Here is a 27,784-nt window from a genome sequence, read left to right as displayed (position 1 = left end):
AACATAATGTGAAGAATTTATTTTTGTATTTTAACCATTTAAAATCCATTGGTTGTTAGGAATCCCAGCCATAGGTGTGTGCAGGGCCACAGCTGACCCTGGTGGAGACATGTATGAACTGTATGTCCTTCAATACTGCAATAGTCTATAATCTTGACGTCCCACTTCCGGGATTGCTCTGATGCCGCAGGAAATTCCGCCGGATGCATGTATGTCCGTTTTCTTCCGCTTTCTTTGTGTTGAAATTCTAAACTCCGGTGGATTTATGAGGACTATGGTTGACTGCTCCTCAGATCTCTGCAGGGTAGATTGAGACAGCTAGCTAGACTATCTGTCCAATCTGAGTTTTCTCTCGCACAACTATTTTACAGGGGCTCCATGCGGAGTTTAGCGCCGCCCATGACGATTGTGATTGGTTTAAAGAAATACCAATGAACCAGAGCATGTTTTTCTCCCATCCTGCAATGCTGTGTGGACTAGCCAGACCCTCCTTTGCTCCGTGGATGGTCTGGCAAAGCGAGACTATCATCTAGACTAGCAAAAATCTAAATAGTTTTTATTTGTGTAAGGCTAGTTACAGTTTTATTTTTGTTTCCCCTGATTAGGCTACCAAGAACTTTTAAAAAGCCAAAAGTCTTGTTATTGTTCTCTGTGTGATTTCAATAGGCCTAGATTCAATTTTTATTTATTAATTTATTGATATAACATGGTAAACAAACAAAAACAGAAAATGCCAGGGGATTAGCGAATTCGCCCCCTCGATGTTGTCGGTGCTCGGCCCTAATAATAATACTATCAATTTCAGTATTGATTTAAGTAGGGACTTCACCGACTGACGGTAGTCGGTGCCTCGGGCCATAAACTGTAATGTAGGCTAATGTTTGCATAATGCAAAGTAATACATAGGCTATATCTGTATGTAAACAGGGCCCAGTTGTTCAGAAAGTTTAATCTGAATCAGAATGATCCAGATCTGGAAATCCCATGTTTTGCTATCCAGGATCAGGCAATCCATGTGTCACATGTACACATCACAATGTAAACTATCAGCTATGTAAAGAACAACCAACCCCCGGCGTTCTCTCAGAATGAGGGACTGACTGCATGTGCAATAGCCTACGGGATGCGATTGTTAGAAACTACTTTTGACTGGTTCATCTATGATGGTTATGTCATTGTTGATAAGTAATATACAGTGATGATTAATGGCAGTGACAGTTATAATAAATATATTATTTTTTGTTTGATATTGACAACTGTTTGGGGGATTGTTTTATAGGACAAACATACATTTATTTTACTTAACAGTTCTGAAAGGCTTAGTGTCTACTTTATCATCAATCAAATCAGGTGCAAAATATTAATACGTATACTGTAGGCTACTACATGATATGAATGTTGTCTTATAAATGTTTAATACATTTTATTCCTGAAATCCACCCTTCTGCTGGGGATCAAGATGATCCAGGTTTCATGGATCAAAGGTATCCCAATGCTACTGAAATGTTTTTAACAACACATACTGACGGTTTGATTTATATCAGGACCAAGATTGGACTAGCTACGTTATCTAATCCGAAACGACTCATTTGACAGATTAGATCCAATCCGAAAGCCGAAATCCGCTCAGATTATTTATGAACAACTAGGCCCAGGTGTTGAGATGTAAACCTGAATTCTTCTATCTGTAGGCTTCATAATCTGAAAGTACTTGCTGCTATTACTGTTCTTGCCACATGGTGGCGCGTTAACTTCTGGCGCTGCGGTTTTGCCATTGGACAATTTCGCTCGGAGGAGGAGACCCCGCGGCAGTTAGCGCTTGATTGACGTCGAAGAAGAAAAAGAACAGATCGGATTACAAGATGGCGGTCTGTGGACGTTAGCAAGAAGGCCGTTAGAGTTGTTGTGTTCTCTGTAAATTTTACTGTTTGATAATAGGCCTCCTGTTGACTTGTTTCACACCGTGAACGTAATATGTTTATGAAATAGCTACTAATAAATTGTACTGCTATTGTGGACGTTACTTAGACGTGCATGTTTTATAACATGCGGGTGGAAACAAAGTTAACAGGTCGAGGGTAGGAAAACACCAGACGGAGCGAGGTGGTAGCTTGTTAGCAGCCTGCTAGCTCTGACTCGGTTAACCATGTCGGACACTCGGCGGCGAGTGAAAGTATATACGCTAAATGAAGACCGGCAGTGGGACGATCGGGGTACCGGACACGTTTCGTCTACGTTTGTTGAACGACTGAAGGGAATATCATTATTAGTTCGGGCCGAATCAGACGGTAAGTTCCCAGTTAGCATAGCCGCTTTGATGTTACGTTGGGTAACGCTAGCACGCTAACTTCTAGTTCTTCGGACATAGCTAATGCTTCAATTGGCCACTATGTATACTTGGGTAACTTATTGGAATTGCTTCTTTGAATTTGCTGCTGAGTCAATTGTTTTAAACTTCTGGAACAACCAGTACACTAATGTTACCTCTAGATAAAAGGCAATAATGTATTAAATAGCAGCAGGCGAGTAGCATGGGTGGCGGGGGGGGGGGGGCCTTCAAAGTCTAGCTAGTCTTAAATGTACAAACTTGTTATTGCTCATGATAGTAAACCATTATGAGTCCAGGCACAGATCACACCGTAAAATAAATAACGTAGGATTAGGCTAACAAGCTCTTCTGATGTTAGTTGTAACTTTGTATTTTTGCAACATTGTTTCACATTGTCTACTTAGCATTATATATGCCAGGCAGATTTATTGACCGTAACCTCCAAGAATGGGTTATATTATCATGTGGCAATCTTTATTGTGATCAATCGCACTAGTTCGGGAAAGGAAAGTTTACGAAGTCTTTGTGTTTTAGGATCTCTACTTTTGGAGTCGAAGATAAGCCCGAATACTGCATATCAGAAACAACAGGTAAGACTAGATGATCTGACTCTGGATCAGCTACAAAAGGCATGCATACCTCAGGGTTTTCCAGAATTAGAGTGTGAAAATGTAATCATTTCAACATTGAGACTTGTTGCTAGACAATTACTGCTAAAATGATGCATTGCAGACCATGGAAATCAAGTATCTGGTCCGAGTATAACCCTGGAAACAAGCAATTGGCAGGTCACATCATTAGTATTTACAATACCAGAAAACATGTTTTTCATCTTTTTAAGGATGTACATGGTTTGAGATAGTAGATCTGAGCTGAATGCTCCTCCTTGAATATTGTAGACAAAACTATCTTATTCATCAGAGATGAAAAGGCATGGAAGTGCTTGCATATGTGAGGTCTCACTCAATTTGGAACATGTTTTGAGAATGTGACCTTGTGTGTGAGAGCATGCAACAACGTTTGAGTGTGTCCTGTGAATATGATAAGCATTACTTTGTATACATTTTGATGTGCCTTTCTCCTCCTCCCAGGACACACTGATTGTCTGGTCGGAAGCAGATAATTATGACCTCGCCCTAAGTTTCCAGGAAAAGGCGGGCTGCGATGAGATATGGGAAAAGATTTGCCAGGTAAAGTCAATCCAGTTTAAAGTTTTGTTCATTCTTTTAAAACATTTGTTAACCAGGTAGTACAGAAACTGGAGTAGTGCCGGTTTGCTGGTGCAGAAATTCTATTGACACTACCATAAAGGGCAAGAGACAGTACAGTGATACTTCTAGTTTAATTCTTCACCTCATATCTACCGACTATGTATTTCCCAGGTTCAAGGCAAGGACCCTGCCCTGGACATCACCCAGGATCCCATAGATGAGTCGGAGGAGGAGCGCTTTGAGGAGATTCCAGAGACAAGTCACCTGGTGGAGCTCCCTCCTTGTGAGCTAAGCCGACTGGAGGAGATTGCTGACCTGGTTACCTCTGTCTTGTCTTCGCCCATCCGGAGGGAAAAACTCGCCCTGGCCCTGATGAGTGAGGGCTACATCAAGAAACTCCTGGGCCTCTTCAGAGTATGCGAGGACCTGGACAACAGAGAAGGTCTGCATCACCTCTATGAGATTGTCCGGGGTGTCTTGTTCCTCAATAAAGCGGCCCTCTTTGAGGTGATGTTCTCTGATGACTGTATCATGGATGTGGTGGGCTGCCTTGAGTATGACCCAGCACTGGTTCAGCCTAAACGGCACCGTGAATTCTTGACCAAGACCGCAAAGTTTAAGGAGGTGATCCCTATCACGGACTCAGAGCTGCGGCAGAAGATCCACCAGACCTACCGGGTACAGTACATCCAGGACATCATCCTGCCCACTCCATCTGTGTTTGAAGAGAACTTCCTGTCCACGCTCACCTCCTTCATCTTCTTCAACAAGGTGGAGATTGTCAGTATGTTGCAGGTAAGGGTCTAAATCAGGTAACTTGTATTATTCTTTAAGGCACAATTTATCACCAAGCCATTGTCTAATCTGTTTTGTTTGTACCAAATGTCATTGCCAGTTGAACAGGTTGCAGTTGAACATTTCTGCATGTACAGTGTTTATAATCAGTTGCCACTGACGGAAAATAGTTTGACAGGTGCAAGACAACCTACACTCCCTGTGGTTCCGGATAACAACATGGCTCATACTTATATATAATATAATAAATTAATTACTGCATTTCTACAAATTGAAATTGCTTAGGATTAAGAATATATCTGTACCGGTACATGCTGTTATCACATAATACATATAGCCGCTTTTCAATTTGTGGTAGTTGCCTACAAGTGAAAGATGTCTGTTGATCAGGTTTTGTAACGCGACGATTGACCCATTAAAAATATATAAAATAATGAAAACATTTTTGACAGGTCATTCAGCAAATTAATTAAGGTCTATTGTATTGCTTGCAAATGGATTTCAATATGGAGCAAGAATGTGAGGCAGGTGTTAATAAAAAAAATAATTTGTACGGTACAATGTTTATCATGATGCAGACAGTACCGTCCAGGTCACCCATTTCATTTTCAAGTGTTACCCAATATCCAATGATTGTATTTTAAGGCCGATGAGTAGTGAAGTGCCTGTCTATAGGAATCATGGGTTCTCTGAGTTGTTGGAATATCTCACTTTTTTTTATTCTTATTGATGCAAAACGTGAATACAAACTGCCCAGGATTAAGTTTTGTATTCCTCTTTTGTTCGTCTTTGTCTTTTACCCTTTTATTTTTTCAGTATCTTGATTACTTAACCCTGTTTTTTCATGTGTCACAGGAGGACGAAAAGTTCCTAACAGAGGTCTTTGCACAGCTCACAGATGAAGCCACAGAGGACAGTAAAAGAAGAGAGCTTGTAAGTGATGTTGGCTTTCGTTGCTGTGGGAATGAAATGCACTCAGTATTACCGTTCTTGTTAAATGGATTAATTCTGTTGTCTGTAATGCCATTTCTTTCGCAAGGCCTAAATATTTACTCAGGGCTTTAACGTAAGGCTGTCCCGCCGTCCTGATGACCGGAAAAAATTATCAGGGATGATGATGATTTAAAATTGGGAGGGCAATCGATAAAACCGATTAAACCTAACATTAATTTCAATATAGAAATGAGTGTACACAGAATTCAAGAGTGGATGAGCACTCTCTCACACACGCGCATACACAGCGAGAAGATGAACCGCGTCAGACAGTTTACAATGGCGTCTCAAAGCGGTGGTGGGATTTTACATTTTCTGGTGTCACCAAACAGGGAAAACGTATTGGGTCGCCTTCTCATGTGCGCACACCCACAGTGTTTACAAATGTTAAATAAAAAAAAAAATGGTAACACAAAGTTTACAGATATTACAAATGAATTGCATGCATGTGATATGAATAAATCGGTGAATATCTGTTGACGTGGACTGTTAATTAGCTACATGTGTCCACGACAATGCATGCAACATTGTGGCTGTACAGCCGGTACAAGTCTGCGGCTGTCAGGGCGGACTCTGGATGTCTGTCAAATGCTGATCAACTGTTTTTTTTCCTACTCCTCAGGTGAACTTTGTCAAGGAATTCTGTGCTTTTTCACAAACGCTGCAGCCACAAAACAGGGACGCTTTCTTCAAAACTCTGGCAAATCTAGGCATTTTACCTGCTCTTGAAATAGTAATGGTATGTTCTAGACATTGTTAAATAATGTGAATATCTAAATTGCCGTTAATATAACAGTTCTTTGGTTCAATCTACTCAATATTCGTTTTTTTCTTTTTTGCCTGTGAATGATTAACTGGGGAAACATTTTATGTGTGTAGAATTCTCTTCAACTCCTATTTCTCCTGTTCAGGGAATGGATGACCTGCAGGTGAGGGCAGCAGCTACAGACATCTTCTCTTACCTGGTGGAATTCAGCCCCTCCATGGTCAGGGAGTTTGTAATGCAGGAGCCACAGCAGACAGACGATGTAAGCATCTAAACATCACTGTCAACAAGCATGCTTTCACTTTTTAGATGCCAGGGAGTAGTTGAGTTCAGCCCAGGATTGCATTTATAAAGTGTAAGCTATTTAAAAAAAGTTCTGTGTAGCAAGGCGTTGTTGTGATAAAAGCAATAGTTGAACAGAATATTTAAATGATGTACTCTCCTCAGGTTGGTTGATACTTGTATGAAATGTTGTATACTGGGTGATGTGTAAACATACCCTTTACAGTATTTCCCTCAGTTTATAGCATGATGCTACATCAATTTAACTCCAAATACAAAATGGGATTTATTTATTTTTTAATCCTATGTGATTGTGAGCTCTTTGCTTTGCTCCAATCTATTAGATATACAATGGAGTAAAATGTGGATGATAAGAGGCCTACAAGTGGCAGAGAAACAAGCTAAGCATTGGCTGCAGTTGATCTACTAGTTATCATTAAGGCCCTCTGTTGTTTTACGTCCACTTCTATACATAAAAGAAGTGGAGCCTATATAGTTCAGGAAATCAAAAGTATTTTTTCCCTTCAGTAGGGTTACAGCAAAAACACACCGGGCGCGCAAGTGTTGCGTATAGCCCGCGTTATACCGTCAAACCTCCTTCCTATTTTACCGCGGTATATGGTATTAACGTGATTTATAAAAAAATTGACGTAAGACTCAGACGGCGTCACCAAACTGTTGGCTCGTGCACCGTTCAGAAACTGAATATCAAACACTAATACGGAAACAATAATAACCTAACCTCAACTTACAAAAAACTTTCTCCTCCACACTGTCACGTGATGACAACCACACATAATTACATAAATTATATTTTGTGGAGTGCAAGCGGGGCAGACGTGTGCTGGGGGGGGCAGCAGCGCGTGGACAAACTGCTGCCGGTTGGCGAGGAAAATCCTGTCTGCCTCCACAGACAGCGCCCGATAGTCTCTGGAGGAAGAGAGGGAGGAGCAGGCCAGTGCGGCGCACGGGTGCTGGAAGCTGCCGCAGGAAAATGTGGGCAAAGAGGAATGAGGGATCCGCTGCACCCAGCACAGCCAGCATCCTCCTCTCCATTAACTCGGACGGCTTGCTGTCGCCAAGGCCGTTCAGGGACAGCAGGCGGTCTGCTTTCTCCAGCTCCGACAGTTCAAAGAGTTCCAACAGGAATGTTTTGAGTGCGTCGTTCTTGCCATTAGCCGGAGGAGCCTCTAACAGCGCCATAGCCCTGGCTGTTGTGAAACCATGGCAGTGGGTTGTGCTGCCAAAAGTCCGGTAACTTGATGGTGGTCGCGTAGATAGCACCGACATTAGCCGCAGCAACAGCATTTTCACCACCGTCGTTGGTTGACATAATTCAGCCGTTAACCCGGAACTCGTATATCATAACACCGCTCCCTTAAAGGAACAGTACCTTGGTGAATGTCTCTTTCAGTCTTACTTGTGGGTCACCACAATTTAATATTTAATCCTTGTCTCCTATAGAAGTGCATTGCATTTTTTTTAACGACGGTATTGAAACTGATACCGTTGCTATTTTTAGACCCAGCGGTATACCGTATTACCGCCCAACCCTACCGCGTAGTCTAGATACGAGCCAGATCCCGTGCCTGGCCATTCATACTGCTTTTGTTTTAGCTAGGGTTAGGGTTGCTTTACTGTGTCATGCAAAGATTTTGTTGACTTTGCCTCAAATATGCATCATTTTGACTGCATTTTCTACTGTGTGTGTTTGTTTTTTTCTTTTGTTTACAGGATGTTCTGCTGATAAATGTTGTAATCAAGCAGATGATTTGTGACTCTGACCCAGAGTTGGGAGGGGCTGTCCAGCTGATGGGTCTACTCAGGACGCTCATTGACCCTGAGAACATGCTGGCTTCCACCAATGTAAGCAGAACCAGCACACGCAAGAGTTCAATTTGTGACCATGGGTTATATTTTACATTATATTCTAGAAATCATGTTGCCCCCAGACACTCGCTGGCCAGCTGGTAGATTTCAAACCCCTAATTGCTTTGTCCAACACTAAAACATCAACCGCACTCATCAAATCTTCTTGTCATCTTCTTGTTTCCTTTTAGAAAACTGAGAAGACAGAATTTCTGAGTTTCTTCTACAAGTACTGCATGCATGTCCTTACTGCTCCTCTGCTGGCCAACACTGCACATGACAAAAACTCAAAAGGTGAGCTGGGGACAGAGGCCACACATAAACTGAGTGTTTCAGACTAGAATATAAACAGGGATTTGGACTGATTATTCTATGCCATTGCCTTTCAGATCTGCAGGAGGGGTCAACGAAGATCAACCCGGTCTGTCCAGGTGGGTGTTCTGAGACCATAAACTGCCCAAAAGTCAAAAACCTGTTCATGTCAGAGTTTACTGAAAATGATTAGTCTTGAAGCATAGTTATAGTAACATTACATTTTAATTTTGTGTTAATCAAGTTTCTTTCACCTGCACCCATCACTGCTTAAATGATGAAGTGGCTGTGATTTCATCATCATGTGAACACTCTCAGAGCTGTAAAGCATTATGACCAATGTTTTGTTTTAAAGAATGTAAGATGTAATTGTATTTTCTAGGATTGCACACTTGCTTGAAATTGAATTATTGTAAATAATCGGGCTCGTGTTTGGTAAAATGGCAGGACTGTAATATATGGTCTGTAAGTCTGCAGCTTAGTGTGAATTTTGAAAAATGTCGCATTGCTTATTCGCTTTTGTTTTATTTTGTGTAGACAACTTCCAGACAGCTCAGCTGCTGGCACTGATCCTGGAGCTCCTGACCTTCTGTGTGGAGCACCACACCTATCACATCAAGACCTACATCATGAACAAAGACCTGCTCAGGAGAGTGCTGGTGCTCATGAACTCAAAGCACACATTTCTGGCTCTTTGTAAGTTCCTTGCGTACACAAACGTGTGTACACACACGCACGCATGCGCACCATATCAACTTTATATGTGGGTCTGCTATATGCATCCCAGCTCACACCAATGAACACACAAATGGCTTAATTTTTTTAACTTATTAGTTGTCTGTTGTTTTTTTCCAAGGTGCCCTGCGTTTCATGCGAAGGATCATTGGTCTGAAGGATGAGTACTACAATCGCTACATCATCAAAGGGAACCTATTTGAGCCTGTCATTAATGCCCTGCTGGACAACGGCACCCGATACAACCTCCTCAACTCAGCCATCATAGAACTCTTTGAGTTCATTAAAGTGGTGTGTAGACACAAATCGAACCCTAATGAAAAGTGTTCATTAGTACAGGGTATGTGCATGTGGCACTGAAAGTGGATTGCTCTGCGATTTTCCACCATTTCTTCTCTTTACAGGAGGACATCAAGTCTCTCATAGCTCACATTGTGGATAACTTCTACAAAGCACTTGAATCCATTGAGTATGTCCAGACCTTCAAGGGCCTGAAAGGCCGGTACGAGCAAGAAAAAGACAGGCAGAGTCAGAGACTCAACAGGTCAGTAGACTGACTGGACACAAGGTCAAATCAGTGCAGTGATCTTTATCTTTTTTCACCCCATTATTCTGTAGATAATTTTAGTTAATGAAGTAAATGTTCCCCTGTAGATATCGCAGAGATGCACGGTCGTTGGACGAGGATGAGGAGTTGTGGTTCAATGACGACGACGAGGACGATGATGGAGAGGCTGTGGAGAAGAGCCGAATGGAGGATGACTTCTCGGACAGCTACGGCAAGTACATGGAAGCCAAAAAAGGTACGCTGCTCTGGCATTGCTGTATGTATCGTTCTCTCCCAGATTGAAACAGCCTATACGTTTTTTAATATTTACAGTCTCTGATATTGCAGGAGCTGCCAACGGAGCTAATGGTGCCAACAATAACGGGAAAGCTGCGGCAATCCCACCTGCCTCACCAGTCGTCACTCCAAACAACAGTCCGACTTCCTCTGTCAAAACTGTTGCTCTTCCTGCCACACCAGTAGTGAAGGTAATGACAAGCTGACAAATTTCCTCGTGTAGAAATGAGAACTGATCATAATGGACAGACAGAACCTGCAGAAATCAGTGTTAAGAAACCATAGTGATGATGGTTAGCCATCATCACTATGTCAAATGTCATATTGCCTTGCATGTGCCTTGTCATTCTGTTGTTTCTCCTTCTGTTTCTCTTAGACTGCTCTGGTTGGTTTGGTGGACTACCCTGACGACGAGGACGAAGAAGAGGAAGACGAGGAGGAGGAGGAAGAGCAATCTCCAAGGAAGCGGCCCCGTCTGAGCTCTTAAGGCTAATTGTTCTCTGTTTGGTCGTAGTGGACGGACACTGAGTCCCTCCCTCCTCTGGTCGTCTCATTGGTCCTTGGCCTGCCTGTGCCACCTGTCAGTCTCACTGATGAGACAGGCAAAGACGAGCTTCCACCTCACCCAGTCCCTCCTGATGCCTGCTCGTCTTTTTCCCTCAGTGGAAGGAGATGGAGAGCTTCTCTTCTGGAAAGAAAGACAAATCAGTCTGTTCCTTCAGCCTTTACCTCTCCTCCTAGGAGATCCCAAATCTCCTTTCTTCCTCCTGAGGGGAAACTCATTGACCATTTGCAAACTTTCATTACCCTCTCCTGCTCTCCCAGTTCTGACCTCCTCCTGAACAACTCTCATCCACCATCCCGCGTACTGACCAGAGAGGCTGCGGTAGAAGTAACACTGACAAGGCGGTTCCTACCTCTGCTCTGTTGCTATAGCAACAGTAGCAAGGAAGCTGCGGTACTGCAGCAACTCCACAGGAACCCTCTCATGTCCTCATTTATACTCTCCCTTCCATCCCTCTCGAACCCGAACCAATGAGCTCCCGAGCCAGAAGAAGCCAGAACACAACCAGCCAGTGTGTGAACTGTTCAGCAGACCAGTCAGGCTAGCAGGACTAGCCGTCATAGTTATAGAAAGCTTGACTGGCTGAAGCGGCGCGTCCTGCCCTGCCACAGGACTGTTCATTTTTGTCGGGGATTGAGTGATGTAAACGAAATGTTGAGAGACGAGGGAGATCACAAATGTCGAAATGTACCAGGATGAAAACTCAGCAGTAATGAGGCTTAGATCCAGAGGAGCAGGACTCAAACCTACAAAAGCCATGGCGTCAGTTTGGCCAAGGCACACACACAATGTCTCACACACAGGACTGCATTAGCCAGAAATCCTGTATTTCATGAATTTGTTCAAAAGTACTGTACATATGTTTTTTTTTTTCTTTTTTCTTTTTTTCTTCTTTTTAATCATTTTTCCCTGATCTGATTTTTAAAGGGGAGAGAGATACCTACCTACCTGTGTATTTTTGTTGTTGTTGCACAAAAGGTGGGGGTCACTGTTCACCCTGTTCAGTCCAGTTCATTTGACTCAATGTAAAATGCAGAGAAGTTGCAAATGCTGGTTTTAAAAAAAAGAAAAAAAAAAAAAAAGAAAATAACATATTAAAACTGCAGTAAAGTCATTTTTGCAGCCAACATTTGGAGGATGTCTGGAGTTTTGTATTTTAGTGGATTTAAGAATTTAGTTGCCTCATGATGCACACGTAGCCCAGTTTTTGTTTTAACTGGGTGAAAAACCTGAGCTATTGGTGTGCTTAGGCTAGATTTAGTGCACACTCTTGTTCAGGAGATTCAAGTCTTGGCACCCTTCTCAGACAGATCTCAGGTTCGGAGTTCTATTGGCATCAGAAACAAAGCTACCCACCTTGTCTGTGCACTGTAACACAACATCTCGCATGTATTACTGAATGAAGAATGGTTTTTAGTGAGCTACAAGGGGCTTTTATTCCAATTTGAAGGTCCGGAATGTTCAACACCAGTTGATCCAGGTCTTTGTCCTGTGAAATAAAACAACTCTGCAGATCAAAAATAAGTTGAAGGAAAACATTTTTACATTTTTTTTTTTTTTTTTTTTTTTAAGTTTAATTCAAGCTCCATGATCGGATGAGCTGTTTTTTATTAAAAGATGATTTAACCCCAGAGTTGATGCAGTGACGTTTTAGAATCAAACCAAGAAAATTAGGTGGAGTATTTCTGACACATCACAGGTTCGACAATGTCAGAAGGCATTTTATTGTCGGGATGAAACATGTCTCGTGCTGCATCTTCTCTCCTGGTCTCACCACAAGCACAGGCAGATGAAGGAAATCAAAATTAGCTAAAAATGCCAGATCACACAGACTTCTGTCTAGAACGTCCGAGTCATGAGCAGCAGGGTCGGAGCACAAGTCAAATAATTGCCAGTGCGCTTTTCAGTTCAGCAGTACGTGAGCAGCGAATTGCCTTTCCTCTTGTCTGTTAGCGTCACCCAACATTATCTTATGACTGTTTTTGCTCCCTCTTGATGAATTTGTAACAAGTGCATTTACTACCACTACACATTCTTAACATTTGTATGAATTTATTTGATAAGTTTTGAAATTAAATGTGACCCTGACATTGAACTTGTGAATCTAGCTTTGTTTTACTGATTTGGCAATCAGAGCTACAAAATTTGTAATTGATTCTGAATTATTACTTTGAATCCAGATGGTTGTATATGATCAAATCTCCCAAACTTGACTGCTGAGCAGTTTCAGATATCAGATATTAGTGGAAGTTTTGCAAATTTTACAGTAACGAATCAACAGTAGTTTTGACATGTTTTTGTACCAGGAAAAGTATTCATGCACAGTATTCTGTAAGATAAGAACATATGGGTATAAATGCCATGTGGCTCTAAAAAAAAAAAAAATCACCAAAGCCCCTTTTTTTCCCCCGATTAAAACAGATCAGTCCGAGACCAGCTACCTACCAACTGACCACAAAGTACATATCAACTGACTGTAATTGTTATACACACAAAGTCTGAAGTCAAGCTTGTTTCTATAAAATGTGATTTATTAAACAGCATACATGAAATACTGCATTCCTCGTAGAAAGCAACACACTGTTCTCTTGGCCTCTTCACGATCACCACAGTGTGTTCATCTTGACAACTTCCACAGCGCTAATAGACTCGGATGAGCTGCTGCAGTGTTATCAGCTTTATGATGTAGCAGCTGACTCTTCCCTCTGGAGATGCTAACGACAAGACTGTACTCTTGTGCTAGCTAATGTTACCTTCACCTCAACGTGAAACTCCCCATTAAGTCAGTCCCCAGCATTAACCCTTAACTCACTGATACAACTCGAGGCCACTTGTACCTAACGTTGAGTTTGTGTTTCACCACATTTATTAACCTTTTTCTCTACAGAGAAACAAACCCAGGGATATGTCCAAAATCACTTCAGTCAATAATGGATCACGTAGTGTTGCATAATAAACATTTACACTATCAATAGTGAAGCACTAAATTGTAAGATTTTTAGTAAGTAATGTACAGGCTGTGAACACATTTTTCATTCCAATGTGGGATTTTGTGAGGGCGCTATATCCATATATTTTGCATTTGTATTAAGTAAATGTAGTGCACCCAGTGGCAAATAAGGAGCGCTTTGGACAGCCCAGATGTGTCTAGTGATGTAAAGTAAAAGCTATCAGAGTTCTCCACTCGAGGTTAGTAACACTGGCAGCATATTGCCTGACTACCGGGGGTTTTTCTGAACTCGCTCAATCAGACAGATGCTACTTTGGTGTGCTCATATGAGTGGAGACTGCCAAAATACTGGTACAACCAAAATATAAAAGATGATGTACCTTCCTCTGTAGACAGCAATGAAAAGAACTTTGAAGAAGGAAGATCTCTGACATTTTGTGACTCTTTGGAAAACCCCTGATCTGTGTTACGCAAAGTGAATCATCTGTCTGAAGGAGGCAGTGTAAAGGAAGCCATGTTTGTTTGATTAACGGAGTAAACAGATAGCATATAAGATTATTGCAGTTTTGGGGGGGGGGGGGGGGTTGTTATTTCTTGATGACTTCCTCTTTCAGCTTGTCAGCCAGATGTTTTCTCTTCTGTAGCTTCTTCCTCTCCTCAGCAGATATCTCCTGTGTAAAGAGACCAGAGCAGGCAGTAGGGTTAAAAACGGGATAGAAAAGAAAACAATCACCACCAGTGGCTTAAGAAAAAATTCGGAGGGAGTGAAAAAGCAGAGGGAAAGACTACTTAAATACAACCAAGCACACATGTACACATGATTACCTAGAAAACTAAACGAAAGCAGCAGGTATCATGTGATAATTATGGCACATGTATGTTCAGGTTTTTCAAAGTGGTATCAAATAATACAATATTTATATAAACTTAGCACAAAAAGTAAAGAAATTTGTGTTTGGTAGATTATTTCTCTGTAACTAGTATGTGGGTTGCGCCCATGAAAAATTTGCCAAATCTTCTCTGCCAATGCCAAACAGCTTATTCTGCCATTGACTCATTTGGTGGTTGGTGGATTAGATGATTGAAGTAACAAGACATATTGGCAATTTATTCATTTCACAAACAGGAGCCTCAGTAGTGTGGGGAAGAACCATACACAGCCACAACAGTCTGGCACCCCCTCCTCATGCTGGTCACACACTGCTGTGGGATGGCATCCCATTCTTCAACCAGCATTTGTCGCAAGTCAGCCAACGTGGTTGTGTTGGTCACTCTGGCACGAACAGAACGCCCAATGCTGATGCCACAAGTGTTCAATGGGGTTGAGGTCAGGACTGCTGGCAGGCCACTCCATCCTCTCCACTTCCACATTCTGGAGGTAGTCTCTGATAAACCCCGCCCTGTGGGGGCGAGCGTTGTCATCTTGGAGGATAGAGTTCGGTCCCAGACTGTGGAGATAAGGGATTGCCAACTGGTTGCAGAATCTCATCTCTAGATCTCTCTGCACTGAGATTGCCTCCAATGATGACAAGCCTCGTTTTTCCAGTGAGGGAGATGCCGCCCCACACCATCACACTGGCAGAGAAGATTTGGCAAATTTTTCATGGGCGCAACCCACATACTCAGCGCTGCTGCTCATCCCACAAATGCATGTTCCTTACAAATAGGGCACCATTTGAAAGGGAACTGAACAGGCTTTCCAACGGCATAAGATTTATTGCCAAAAAGCATTGTTACCACAGAGAAATAATCTACCAAACACAAATGTCCTTACTTTCTGTGCTAAGTTTAGCTTTAAACATCTAAAAGAGATATGTTGATAAACTCTAAGCATCCACAATGTAAATGAGATCTCGTTCTCTTAAAGAACTCTTAAAAAAGGTCAGATGGTCTGTTCGCTATGGTCGGTTCCTTTTCTGTGCTTGAGGGATGGAGACTGAGGACTTTGAATACGTTTCAGACAGAGTACGGCAGAGGCGGAAGAAAGTACTACACAGCAAAGCCCTTGGCAACATACTAGGCATGAATAACTACATGTGTTCACATCAGGCAGAGGCAGCTGATGGATCACCTTCTGTTTGGAGGAGTTAGCAGAGTGTTGTGCTGGAGGAAGAGGAGCAGGAGGAAGAGAAGGAGGAGGGGCATAGGCCCCATTCCTCTGGGACTGCCCCACTGCCTCCTGACAAGCCAGGCCAGGCTAGATACAGGCAGAGGGAAATGAAGAACAAGAACCCAGAAGGATGATTTGATGAAAAAGAAAAAGAAATCAGGAAAAATGTGGGTTACAAAAGATTAAAAAAATTAACTAAAATGTTAAGTATGGATTTGAAGTCTAAATTATAAGGCCCTGACACCATTTCTTACAGAGACTTCTGAGAGACACAACTCAAAGCCAGTGTTACCCTGAAATTATCTGTAGTCTGTTTACAACATCTCTTGATAACTCTGGCACTAATGTGCCAATATGAGGAAATAAATAGTTAATTACCTCTTACATAGAGTAAAATGTAATCAGGCCTGCATAATAAAACAAGTGTTACTCATCAAGCCATGTTCTTCTACAGTACATGTGCATGGTTGATTCTGACCTCTGACCTCTTTGTGAAAGGAGGCTAAGGTAGGACAGGAACAGGGCTGTACTTACCGGGGTGGTGGTGGTGATGGGGGCCTCCTCTGGTGCGGTCACCTGCTTGGGTTTCTGCTGTTCTTTTTTCAATGCATGCAGCTTGTCTCGCTGCTGACGCAGATATGCCGCCCTCTGCTGGAGCTGCTCCTGCTGAGACACTGACAACTCCTGGAGGGTGTAGAGGTGAAACAGGATCAGTATTTCAGTACAACTCAAACCCATGCACAAGAAAACAATATGAATTTTGCACAGTAACTCTTTTCCAACAATTAAATGTATCCAGCAGGGACGTCACTACGATTTAAGCTTAGCCCCCAGGGTATTTGTAACTTGCGTTTGCAAAATCTTTGCACTCACATCTTTTGTTACTGTATTAGAGCTACAATTATGACAACAACCAGTCAAGAAACCAAGATGTTAACAAGTAAAAAGTGACAGACATATCCTCTTCTTCCATTTCTACTCTGTTCAACAAAAGTTACTGTAGTGTTAGCTTTTAGACACATCAAAGCTGCATGGGGGAATTTACTTTAGGCCAGACTTTGCTCCTGATGAGTTCTTCTGTAGGCAATGACTTAAATGCTACCTGTCTGCTCATGTAAATGTGTGATAAAGTAATAGCATACTATATCTAATTCCTGTCTCTATAAGATAAGTTATCCAAAGAATGCTATTTTATTACACTAATTACTGTGACACAGTGTGGATTGGTTCAATCAGAGTGTCATTTCGCTGTGTCGTTTGGCTTGCATACAGTATAACCCAAGAACCACAATTTTAAGGCCTACATTCAGGCAACAATCTACATATTTATCTAATTTATCACAGCCAATGAATGCAGAAAGTTAAGTTGGTCAGAATATAGCTAGCATATATAATAAATATAATGAAATAATTTAGTTTAGACTATGCCTTAGTGCCTAGACCTGCCAACAAATGCTTATTGTTAAAAGAAAACAAAAGACCCCACATTTCCTATAGACCTATTAGACCACTACTGACCTCAATCACGCCGGCTCCCTCAGAATCAACTGCCCTGCCAATCTCCTGCTTCTCTTTCTCTCTGCTAAAATATCCTCGAATATCCATCTGCTCAATGAATTGAAGGATACACCGGTACAATAGCATTAACAGGGACCCTAAGACATTTAGTTTTCAGTGACAACATTCTATGGGGACTGATATCGTTTTAGAATACTATAGAGATAGGCTATATTATTGGCAATGAATAAAGAGCTGTGGATAGCTTGCTAGGTTAACTATTTCTTGTATTTCGCTCGTTCACTCTAGCTAGACTATTGTTTTCCATAGTTAACCAAAATATCCTCTTTACTTTACCTCAAGAAAACGTAGCTAAAAAGGTAAGCAGGTCATTAAAAACAACTTATTCACAATATCACAACAACAATTTCACTCTGTATCACTCACTATGTGTAATCAATCTTCCTTCACCATTCATCTGCGTGTGTATCGGTGTGTGTGTGTGTGTGTGTGTGTGTGTGTGTGTGTGTGTGTGTGCGCATGCAGTAGCGAGTTCAGACCAAAGAGCAGTGACGAGACGAGATGAATCCTCCAGTTACTTGCAACGCACCGGTCTGCAACGCTCTGAAAGCTGCTAGTTCACACCAATGCAACGAGACGGTGCATCGTCTTTGCTTGCTTGTTTTATGCCGCTTGGCTCTCTTCAGTAGCTAACTCTCTACGTCGCTCGTTACCGTGCATGTGGGGCGCTCGTTGAGCTTCTAATACTGCCATTTCCACCAGCTGACAGTTGTAAATAAAATCAAAACAGACACACTACACACCGACACACACAGACGAATGGTGAAGGAAGATTGATTCACCGTAGTTAGTGATACAGAGTGCACTGTAAAACATATTTTTTTTGCATTGTTTTTTATTATTATTATTATTATTATTATTGTTGTTCTTATTATTAGGATAAAAAAGAGAAAGTTCTCTGCGCTTCTGCAGACCACAACAATCCGGTGCAACCAAGGCAGGACAAAAACGGTATAAAGTAACAGAAAATAGCGGGTGCAACACAGATGTCTTCTTACTTTATAATTTTATTACTTAAGGTGCAAAACAGTGACTAACGTTTCGATGTAGAGTTACATCTTCATCAGAGTCCTTGAGGACTTGCAGTTTTATAAGGCTTACCTACTGCACCTTAAGTGGTGTGCACACTAAGAAAAAACATGAAACAGTCAGACACATTCAGAAGTTTCTTCAGCTGAATTTGGTTATGACGGAATGCTTAATGAAACAAGGGGAAGGAAAGACTCACAGTATATGGCTTAGAGAAGCCAGCCTCCCTGTGTGCCTCCTCCAGCCACGCCTCGGCCGCAGTCTGACTGCTGCTCTGCTCCTTGGTACCAGGACTGAGGCTGACGGAGGGTTCGCCGGACTTTACTGGTGCTCTCACTGCTGGAAGGACTTTGGACTCCACGACGTCACTGCCACAATCTGCACACGCATATTCAAAATTAATTTGGTAACTTGCAGCTTTGTCAGGTTGGTTGTGAGTTAAAAAACAATGATAATATAAAAAATTATTCTTGTAGGACTGCTCATGTGACGGCTTATTTACTAGACAAACAAAGAGAAACCATCTCCACAATGCCTGTAACTGACATAATGAGGTTTTGAAAACTATAATTTGGATTTATTCATGGCTTTCCTAAGAATGAAACAACTAAAGAGGTGGTGGGGAATTTTAATAAGACTAAAAAGATAAGTTCATGGTTGTAGAGTTGGTGGTGAAAAGATCAAAGCTCTTCGGAGATACCTGGTGTGGGTTTAGACGTGGAGCTGCTCTTAGCTGCACTTTTCTTATCTCCACCTGCAGGGGCAGCTGTCTTGCTCTCTTGTTTTTTGGCAGGTTTTCCGTTGACCTGGAGGGAGGGACCCACACACATTAATACATGTTTAATGTATAACATATGTCATTAATACAGACGACACAAACACTGCATCAAATTACTGCAACATGCTATTGCAGCTCCAACAACACATACAGTCCTCTGATTGTGGACTTGTAGGCACTAGTGTGTCGTACAGAAACTGTCACATTACTTTAGATTCTACAGTAACGTGAATGACTGGATACGGTCACATTATTGTAGACATGCTGCTGGATTGCTGGACACTGAAAAAAAGATAAACCACATTTTCCAATTGACCTGATAATCTTTCTCTTATTTTGCTGGTACCTGACCAAGCAGGCACTTAAACTCAGCCTCTGACAGTAAAGCTCCGATTGGTACCACACTGGTCAGGGTCAGTATGTGCACATACAGTAAATGGCCTCTAAATATCTAAAGACAATGTTTCACATCAAATTGTTAATAGTGTGTAAAATGCAAGAAACATTTCCCAGTCATCCAGCAATCAGCAAATGTCTATTGATATTACACACGCAACCTAATTCACATGCTTCAAAACTACAAAGCTTCTACATAGCCTCTGTACTACGCAGGCTAGGAAACAGAAAAGTTACTATCTTCCCCCTCAGAATGCACTAATACTTAGGTTTTGAATATCATGCCAATACCTGTGTACCATACAGTAATATAGTGATATCAGAGAAAATCACTGATGTTTAACTGTTAAAGAGCTGGCCAAAAATCTAACAAAAGGAACTTTATTTTCTACCCAATTCACATGTATTCAGTTTGACATTTACCTACCCTTTTACTCTGTTAGCTTTTACAGATACAGTTCAAATGGCATTAATGCATCCTCAGACTCAGCAGTAAGCTGTGGCATATTAGTAGGTCACTAATTAAAATGTTTCTACACGGATGGTTCAGTTACCAGATTAAATTCAGTGGTAGGGTTTCCGTTCACTAGTGGGGTGTGGTGACCATTACTGCGGCTGCTGTCACCTTTCCCCTCAGCTTTGGCCTTAGCATGAAAAAAAAAACCAGCACATTGGAGACAGTGTCTCGTTAGAAAGGAGAGATCGGGCTTTAAGGGGAAAAGGGATGTTGGCTATAACCATTAAGCATTGGTATTATCAGGCACTACACGTCTAAACTGTGAGATCGAAGTCCAACAAAGGTAACACAGTGATGCTGCCAGTCTTACTGGTCTTATTTGGCTCATACAGCTCACAATGTCTTACTTTGGCAGCGTTGCTTTGTTGGCTCGGAGCAGAGGTGGTATTCTGGGCTTCACTGCTTTCTGCCACTGGCTTATCAGAGCAGCTGCTGGAGGTGGAGCCAACCTCTTTCTCTAATAGCAGCCTCCTGGCCATTCCCTCATCATACTCCTCTTTTGACTTTCTGAAGACAAAGTAGCAAGAGAGAAAAATAAATATTAGATTTGATCGGAATTTCCCCTATGCATAAATTAGCCCAAGCAGAAGTAATTTCTTTTGCAAAGCCTGAAATGCCTTAACTGGTCCTGCTACAGAGCATTCAAGAGCCCACTTGGACTGTTTTTAGAGTGTGTTTAGAAGCCCAGTTGTGATAACAGCTTAGTTAATCTACAGTTACGCAGGTTCTACTGACTATTCGCAACGCCCTCCCCAACCACAACTGAGAGGCCATCTTTAAAAAGGGGCCTGGACCCTCACCTATTCCAACTGGCTTTCCACAGCTCAGCCAGCTAGCCCAGGCTCCTATCTAATTTTTTTTCTCTCTTTATGATCTTTCATCCTGTTACAGAAAGCGACTTTGAGTACCTAGAAAAGCCCTAAATAAATGTTATGCATTATTATTTAACCTTTGGCAAACGGCACAAATGGACTAGAAACTAGAATAAGACAGCGACGTCAAGGATTTCCCTCGGATAACCGCTATGCCCCAGCTTGCTGACAGGCATCACCGGGGCCCCACACACAGATCCTTTAATTTGATTTCTTTAACAACTTAAATTGCCTTAGAGGAAACTTGCACAAAGCATTAACCAGAAGGTGTGCAAATAAAGAGAGATGTTTAAGGGCAAGAAAGGGATGATTTATTATTTAATTTTTCAAAGAAAAGCTGTAAAATAAACACATTACCGGTATATGTGTTTTGTGAGACTGATAACAACATTAAACTGATAAGCAGTTAAGTTACCCTGGTAAGACAAACGGGATAAACATACTATTTCTCTCAGCTGCTCGTTTAGTGTCAATCCCTCCGACCTAAATTAGCTTGACCCTAAGGAGCTTAACTGCAGCTCCATTAGACTCAGTGTGTTCTACTTGGTCAGACTGCTACTAGCAAAATCCCATTAAAGAGCAGGGGCAGGAGCTTCTAAACGCCTGGACACATACAGGCAATGGATGGATGCATAAAGAAAATGTGAAAATATCCAAACAGTAAAATGTCCATCATCAACCCATCATCCAGGTCAGGATATCTAAGAAGTTAAAATCCTTGTTTCAATTGACTAATTTGATTGTGGTTCCCATGCAATAAAACATCCAGCCACTGCAAAGTCTTTAAGAGAGTGAAAGATAGCGATAGAGTGAGATAGAGAGTAGAAGAGAGAGAGAGAGAGAGAGTAGGAGAGAGACAGAGAGAAAGAGAGGGGGATAGAGAGTAGAAGAGAGAGAGAGAGAGAGAGAGAGAGACAGAGAGAAAGAGAGGGGGAGAGAGAGAGAGAGAGAGAGAGAGATATACACAGTACAGATGACTTACCTGAGAACCTCCTGTAGGATTTTCATCTCTTGATCCTGCAACTCTGTCATTACGTCCGCACCAGCAGTCAGGCACTCTGGGAGGGCCCCTAAACACACAGCAGGCATATTACTTGCAGCTAAATAACTAGTGTTTTCCGGTTTGTGAGTGTGTGTTTGGGTGTATGTATGCGTGTTAATCCAGCCTACCGTTCCTTTCTTTAATGACCCTGAGGGCTTGAAGCTGCAGCTCCATGTTCTTTTGGACCATCAGTGAGCGAAATATCTGGAAGTCATCTGTAGCCAGAACTGGCTGGAACACTGACTGAACGACAAATACAACCACATACAAGAGCATGAAAAATCACCGTGCCCACAGTAATTATGACTGGAGTCTGTGACTGTAGAGAATAGGTCAGTTTACACAGATATATAAACACAGTACATGTGAGTGCTGATACGCTCTAAACATTATTCTGTCAGTTAAAGAACAGTTTATTTACATGTTAGATATTATTTTGGTATCAAACTTATCTAGAAGGCTAAACCTTACTCCTGCATAGCTACACTTCTACATTGTCAAGATCACTGAGGTCTAAAGAATATTTCACAGAAAACAATCAAGATATTTGAAAACCTTTGGCAGCCATTTGACTGGATATGAATTTTAAAATAATCTGCTTGATTTTGCGTCAGTATTTCAAACATGTTCTCCATTTCTTTCTTTCTTTTCAGGAACAGTGCTCTGACCAAATTCTGTGCTATAATCTTTCCAGAAAAAGGCATCTGTTAGATTATCTAACCCTAAACGATAAAGACTAAATAATATATAATAATAATAATTTTAAAAAAAAATAGTCAATATTCCTATAAAGTCTTGCCCTGTATATCAGGACAGTATGTACAGTACTTCAAGCTTAGTAGACACTCAACTAAAGTCCAAACACATATCAAACTTTGTTGGTACTTAGTCCTAATCTTTCACATTAGCTTCCTGTCTAAATTCAAAAGTCTCTCCCCCATCTAGGCTAATGCTAGGTAAATCTTTCTGACAAACCTTAAATGCAAGATCAGTGTTCTTAGTTCAACTGGGTCACCAGGTTCTCAGTCTCCATGCTCAGCTTCTCTCTTCCTCACTATTTCCCTTCTCCCTTTGTCAGTCTCTCTTACTGTTTCTGCCTGAAGCCAAAACCTACAGTATATATCCTGTTTCTCTGAGTAACTACAGTAGCTAAGTTTAAAGAGAAATGACACTGCAATACATTACTCCGCCTCCGTCTGTCCACTGTATGCTTGTTGTCAACAGCTGAAAGGATGCTTTTTCAGTGATGATACATGCCATGTGCTCACGTTAGTCATAACAAATGAACTGAGTTATGCAACAAAACTGTCTGAGATAAAGATTATAAATTAAAGGAGCCCGAGCCTTAATCTTTTTTAAAAAATGTCCCTTCAGAACTAATTAAGGTATTATGTTTAGGCCTAGCTGAATTCACTATCCAGGGCACACAGGTGAAATAATCTCTCATATAGTTAAACCCAAAAAAGCAACTAAAAGGCATCATGAGTCGACTCTACACACTGTGACATTAATAATAATAATAATAATAATAAAACACATTACACACAGGCCTGAAATACACACACATGCTCAGTACCTATACATGCACTAATGGAGAGATGTCACAAGAAGAACACTGCCAAGGAACCTATCCAGCTACCAGTCCACCACCATACTTTGGTATGTATGGGGACTTGAACCAGTGACCCTTCTGTTCTCAACCCAACTCCCTACAGACTGAGCTACTGCCACTCCCGTTAAACCCATTAACTATTTATCTCAGTGGTAATTAATGAGATCCAAATCGCCTGAAGATTGCAGTGAAATCAAGATCTGCATCTCTGCCAATCTGGCACAGCCATATTACACCTGTTGATCAGTGCCAAGAGAAATCTAACAATATACTTTAAAAGCGTTGAAATTGTAACTAATATCATTTTAAAATTTGTAATAATATACGTTTAAAACGTCATGTTATTTGGAAAGTTGTTGTCTCAAACAAAAACAAAAACACACACACACACACACACACACACACACACACACACACACACACACACACACACACACACACACACACACACACACACACACACACACACACACACACACACACACACACACACACACACTCCCTGAAGCATCAGCACACACACCCCTTTTATCCATATTACCTTTATGTGATCCAAGTGCATTTTTGGTTGCACCCTTAAAATGTATATTACATGCTTTTTACACTAGCTACACAAGAGCAAAAACACACACAAAGAAACATGAAAGGTGACAGCAATACAGGAGTATGTCATGTCAAGTTTTAGGTACCATTATGAGATGAGATTCCTGATGTACCAAGGTACAGGCAAAGAATTAATAACTTTTGATGAAACTCTGTTGCTTGGAACTGACCCGTCATGACAATTTCATAGCTATGGTGGAGGTATGCACGCTTAGTGTAATGTACATTCAGGACACTGTTTGGATATGTAAGGAATTATGTCTAAAATAAGGCCCTATAAGGCCTGTCAAATCTGACTCCAAATTTATGAATTCCAACACCTTCTTTCTACAGGTAACTAAGGGTGTCACGATTTAGATTTTAAATCGAAATCGACTGAAATTAAGTCACAATCTCGAATTTCGAATAAAAAAAATGGAATCTTCGATGCTGCCACACCCCCATGTCACGTCCGGTCGGCAAGCGGGAAAAGAAATACACGTGTTGAAGTGCTGCAAGTCAACCTCCTCGACAGAACTTGAGCCCCCTCCTCTTTCACTGAAGTCGCCAGTGTGGAAGTATTTTGGATTTCCAGTGAGTTATGTTGACAATGTTGATGTGTTTGACAAAAAAGCCACAGTTTGCAAGCTCTGCTATGTGCAGTGTACCATATTCTGTGTGTTTACCATTGCACATTAGCCTAGCAGCTAGCGGAGTTTTCCTCTGTTTATAGCTTAATCCAGACAAAACTGCACGGTTGAATTTCAGCATGCATGCACGTTTTGTAGCCTAAACAGAGCAGTTTATATTGGTTATATTAGAGAGAGCAACAAGTTAGCGGACTGCTGAGTCGCCCTCTCTGCTCTCTGTCTGCTAAGACCGCTTTGCTAGCTCAATGGTGTTTTTGCCCCCAACCAAGCCTTCAAGGCAGCGCTGCGACCGTCGTCTTAAACTGCTTACCCATCAACCAGATGGCCAACCGTCGGCAGAAAAGGCAGTTGGGCTGATCAGTCTTCCCGAGTTGGTCAAAAAAATACCTCAGAACACACCGAAGAGACGAGACGTAATACGTCTCCATAACAGCAGGCGGCGCTAATCTGTATTGTTGCCAAAAAAAGAAAACTGGCAGCTGATTGGACGAACACGTCAAGTGGGTCTTGTTTCTCCGGAAATTCAAAGACAAACTTTTTTTCCTTTTTACTTTATTGACAAATTGTCAAGTTTCCAATTGACTGAAGATATACATAATAAGTTATTGTTACATTATGTTGTTAATAAATGTTTTAAATTTGACTGTGAAATGTAGTGTGGTACATTGCGAACAAAGGTCAGATATTATATTGCATACAAGTCTAGTCTAAAAATGGCGTAGCAACCTGTGCTTTAAAAATAAATAAATGTAAAAATCGAGAATCGAAGAATCAAAAATGTACTCGAATCGAGGATTTGGAGAATCGTGACACCCCTACAGGTAACACACTTCAGCCTGACAAAGTCATGGCACTTAAATAGGACAGATCTAAACATCCACATGTCTCAAATTCAACCCTCAATGATACAAAGTTAAAAGATGTTGTATCGAATCAATATAATATTGTATCGTGATAAAACGTGTGATTTACCCCCCTAGTTGTTGTAGATCATATCACAAACTGAATTCTCATTTTGCTGATTCAACAGGAAAACACAAATCTGCCATGGAGGAGACAGAGACCAGCTTTGTTTGGCACCAGTTAGTGAGGGGGGGGTTATGTAAGCAAATCCCATCCTTGATTCTTGATTCAGGTTAACCGGCAAGCTGACAGTGGTGTGCAAAACAGGGAGCTTAACTTACCTGCAGGGTTTTGGATTTGGCAAAAGGAGAGGTGCATGCATCCAGAAACTGCTGCTCGTTGATGCCAACATCCTGCATGTAATTCTCCAACAGCTTCTCCACCTAAAAAAGCAAAGCAGCTTACATCACTCCAGTCTGATGAGTCAGCAATGTAAAACCACTAATGAGTAATGTTGATGAAGCAGTTTGACACATGTGGACCAAAGACTGTACTCACCAAGTTCTTATACTGCTGGTGGATCTCTGTGTATGATAACTTATTTTCATCTTCGTCATCAAAAACTAAGAAAAGGCCAAATAAATATGATACATAAATGTCAGTAATTCAACATTTATACTGTGCCCATTGGAAACATTTGAAAAACATAAACTGTATTTATTTACCTAGCTAGCTATGTATGTTTAGTAGCGTTAATTGCCCACAATAAGTTAATATACATGACACTTAGATAACGTTAAGGTTTCTACTTTGCTAGCTATGTTCCCTACGTTAACCTTTACGGAGTTATAACTTATTCTATATATCTATTTATCGACTCCTGTGTCCTTTGTTGTTTTATGTCGAGGCAATTTTATTTGTCTGATAAACCCACAAAAAGGCGTGTATTAAGTGCTGAGTTATCAAACGGTTTCACAGCCTACAAATATGTCAACAAAAACATCGCAAGTTAGCGCTAGCTTAGCCACCGAGCTAACGGTGCACACCTCCAGGGAGCCTTTAACGCTACATAGAGAGATGCCCGAGACTGAACGGCTAACCTATTTTTTACCTGTGCATTTGTTTTCGATGAAATCCGTGACAGGAATGACCCATTCAGGACTTCCCAGGTAGCCAACGATGCTCTCTACAACCCATTCACTGTCATCCTCAGCCATGTTGGCTGCTGCTGGGTAACAACAACACCACCAGCACAGCGATGTTCGTCAGGTTGGCGTGTCCAACTCCACTAACGTTACACCGCGAATATACACAACCCAAACAGGTGGAAAAAGACATCTGGTTTATTGTCCTTCATAAACGAGTTCCCATTGAGCGTCACAGTGGCTGTTTCCCCACTCTTGACGGGACGGGACGGTCTCCGGAAAGAAAAGCGCACTCATGAATTTGTAGCCCAGAGTAGTGACGCCTAATCGGTTGCTAAGGTAACCGTTACGTCAGTCCCCTGCTTTTCGAGCCCAGACAGGTACCAGACACAGGTATGTCTGCTGCTGTCTCTCTATTTCACTTTATTTCTCCATTTTCACTTTATTTCATAACACCTTTTCTTGTGTGTGTCAGCTGTATACAGTCCAGTGGTGTAATGTAACTAAGTACATTTACTCAAATACTGTACTTGAGCACAAATTCGAGGTTAGGCCTACATGAATTATTTGAGCCTATTTGTACTGGCTACTTTATACTTCTTCTCTACTACATCTCAGAGGCAAATAGTGTACTCTGTACTCCACTACATTTATCTGACAACTTTAGTTACTCTTCAGATTAGAATTGTGTACACCTTCCTGTCCAATGAAAACCATACCTCCAAATTTGGTGATTTTGAATTAGATTTTTTTTTTTTTTCTGATAAATTGAAAGATTACGTATTCCTTTGTGGGTTGAGAAAATGCTTTGGCACCACTGGGCGTGAGTTACAATTGGCATAGCACAATAAATAAAATACCAAACATTTGATACATCTAAGCTGTAACATGTTGGCTATACATGTTTGAATCCTGTATTGTATTGGTGGATTCAAATACAGCATGTTAAATGTGTTTGCTGCTTTAACCTTAGAGTGAA

General features: G+C 41.4%; 2 protein-coding genes across 5 annotated transcripts; one reads left to right on the top strand and one right to left on the bottom strand.

Moving 5' to 3' along the window:
- Nucleotides 1-1,836: 1,836 nt before the first annotated feature.
- On the top strand, nucleotides 1,837-11,830 carry ppp4r3b (protein phosphatase 4, regulatory subunit 3B). 2 transcript variants are annotated; one of them, XM_078272379.1, is made up of 16 exons: nucleotides 1,837-2,288; nucleotides 2,864-2,919; nucleotides 3,421-3,519; nucleotides 3,712-4,335; nucleotides 5,191-5,268; nucleotides 5,951-6,067; nucleotides 6,240-6,356; nucleotides 8,111-8,242; nucleotides 8,437-8,539; nucleotides 8,635-8,676; nucleotides 9,095-9,253; nucleotides 9,414-9,583; nucleotides 9,697-9,836; nucleotides 9,947-10,095; nucleotides 10,188-10,327; nucleotides 10,513-11,830. In XM_078272379.1, the coding sequence occupies exons 1-16, from the start codon at nucleotides 2,147-2,149 to the stop codon at nucleotides 10,621-10,623; spliced, it is 2,379 nt and encodes a 792-aa protein (XP_078128505.1). In that variant the 5' UTR covers nucleotides 1,837-2,146; the 3' UTR covers nucleotides 10,624-11,830. The 2 variants fall into 2 exon arrangements, with proteins under 2 accessions (XP_078128505.1, XP_078128504.1); XM_078272378.1 differs by having other exon boundaries at nucleotides 10,173-10,327.
- cfap36 (cilia and flagella associated protein 36) lies at nucleotides 11,831-27,127 on the bottom strand. Of its 3 annotated transcripts, XM_078272380.1 has the most exons (12): nucleotides 26,772-27,127; nucleotides 26,219-26,283; nucleotides 26,002-26,103; nucleotides 22,102-22,216; nucleotides 21,914-22,001; nucleotides 20,407-20,566; nucleotides 20,097-20,186; nucleotides 19,069-19,174; nucleotides 18,568-18,746; nucleotides 16,296-16,445; nucleotides 15,723-15,848; nucleotides 11,831-14,322 (listed from the first exon to the last, which is right to left on the bottom strand). In XM_078272380.1, exons 1-12 carry the CDS (start codon nucleotides 26,875-26,877, stop codon nucleotides 14,239-14,241), a joined length of 1,371 nt encoding a protein of 456 aa, XP_078128506.1. In that variant the 5' UTR covers nucleotides 26,878-27,127; the 3' UTR covers nucleotides 11,831-14,238. The 3 variants fall into 3 exon arrangements, with proteins under 3 accessions (XP_078128506.1, XP_078128509.1, XP_078128507.1); XM_078272383.1 differs by lacking the exon at nucleotides 15,723-15,848; XM_078272381.1 differs by lacking the exon at nucleotides 20,097-20,186.
- Between the last annotated feature and the right edge of the window lie 657 nt (nucleotides 27,128-27,784).

The sequence above is a fragment of the Sander vitreus genome, chromosome 17, assembly GCF_031162955.1.
Source record: "Sander vitreus isolate 19-12246 chromosome 17, sanVit1, whole genome shotgun sequence".
Lineage (NCBI taxonomy): Eukaryota > Metazoa > Chordata > Actinopteri > Perciformes > Percidae > Sander > Sander vitreus.
Note: the sequence above shows the minus strand (reverse complement) of the source record. Positions and strands in the feature narration are given on the sequence as shown.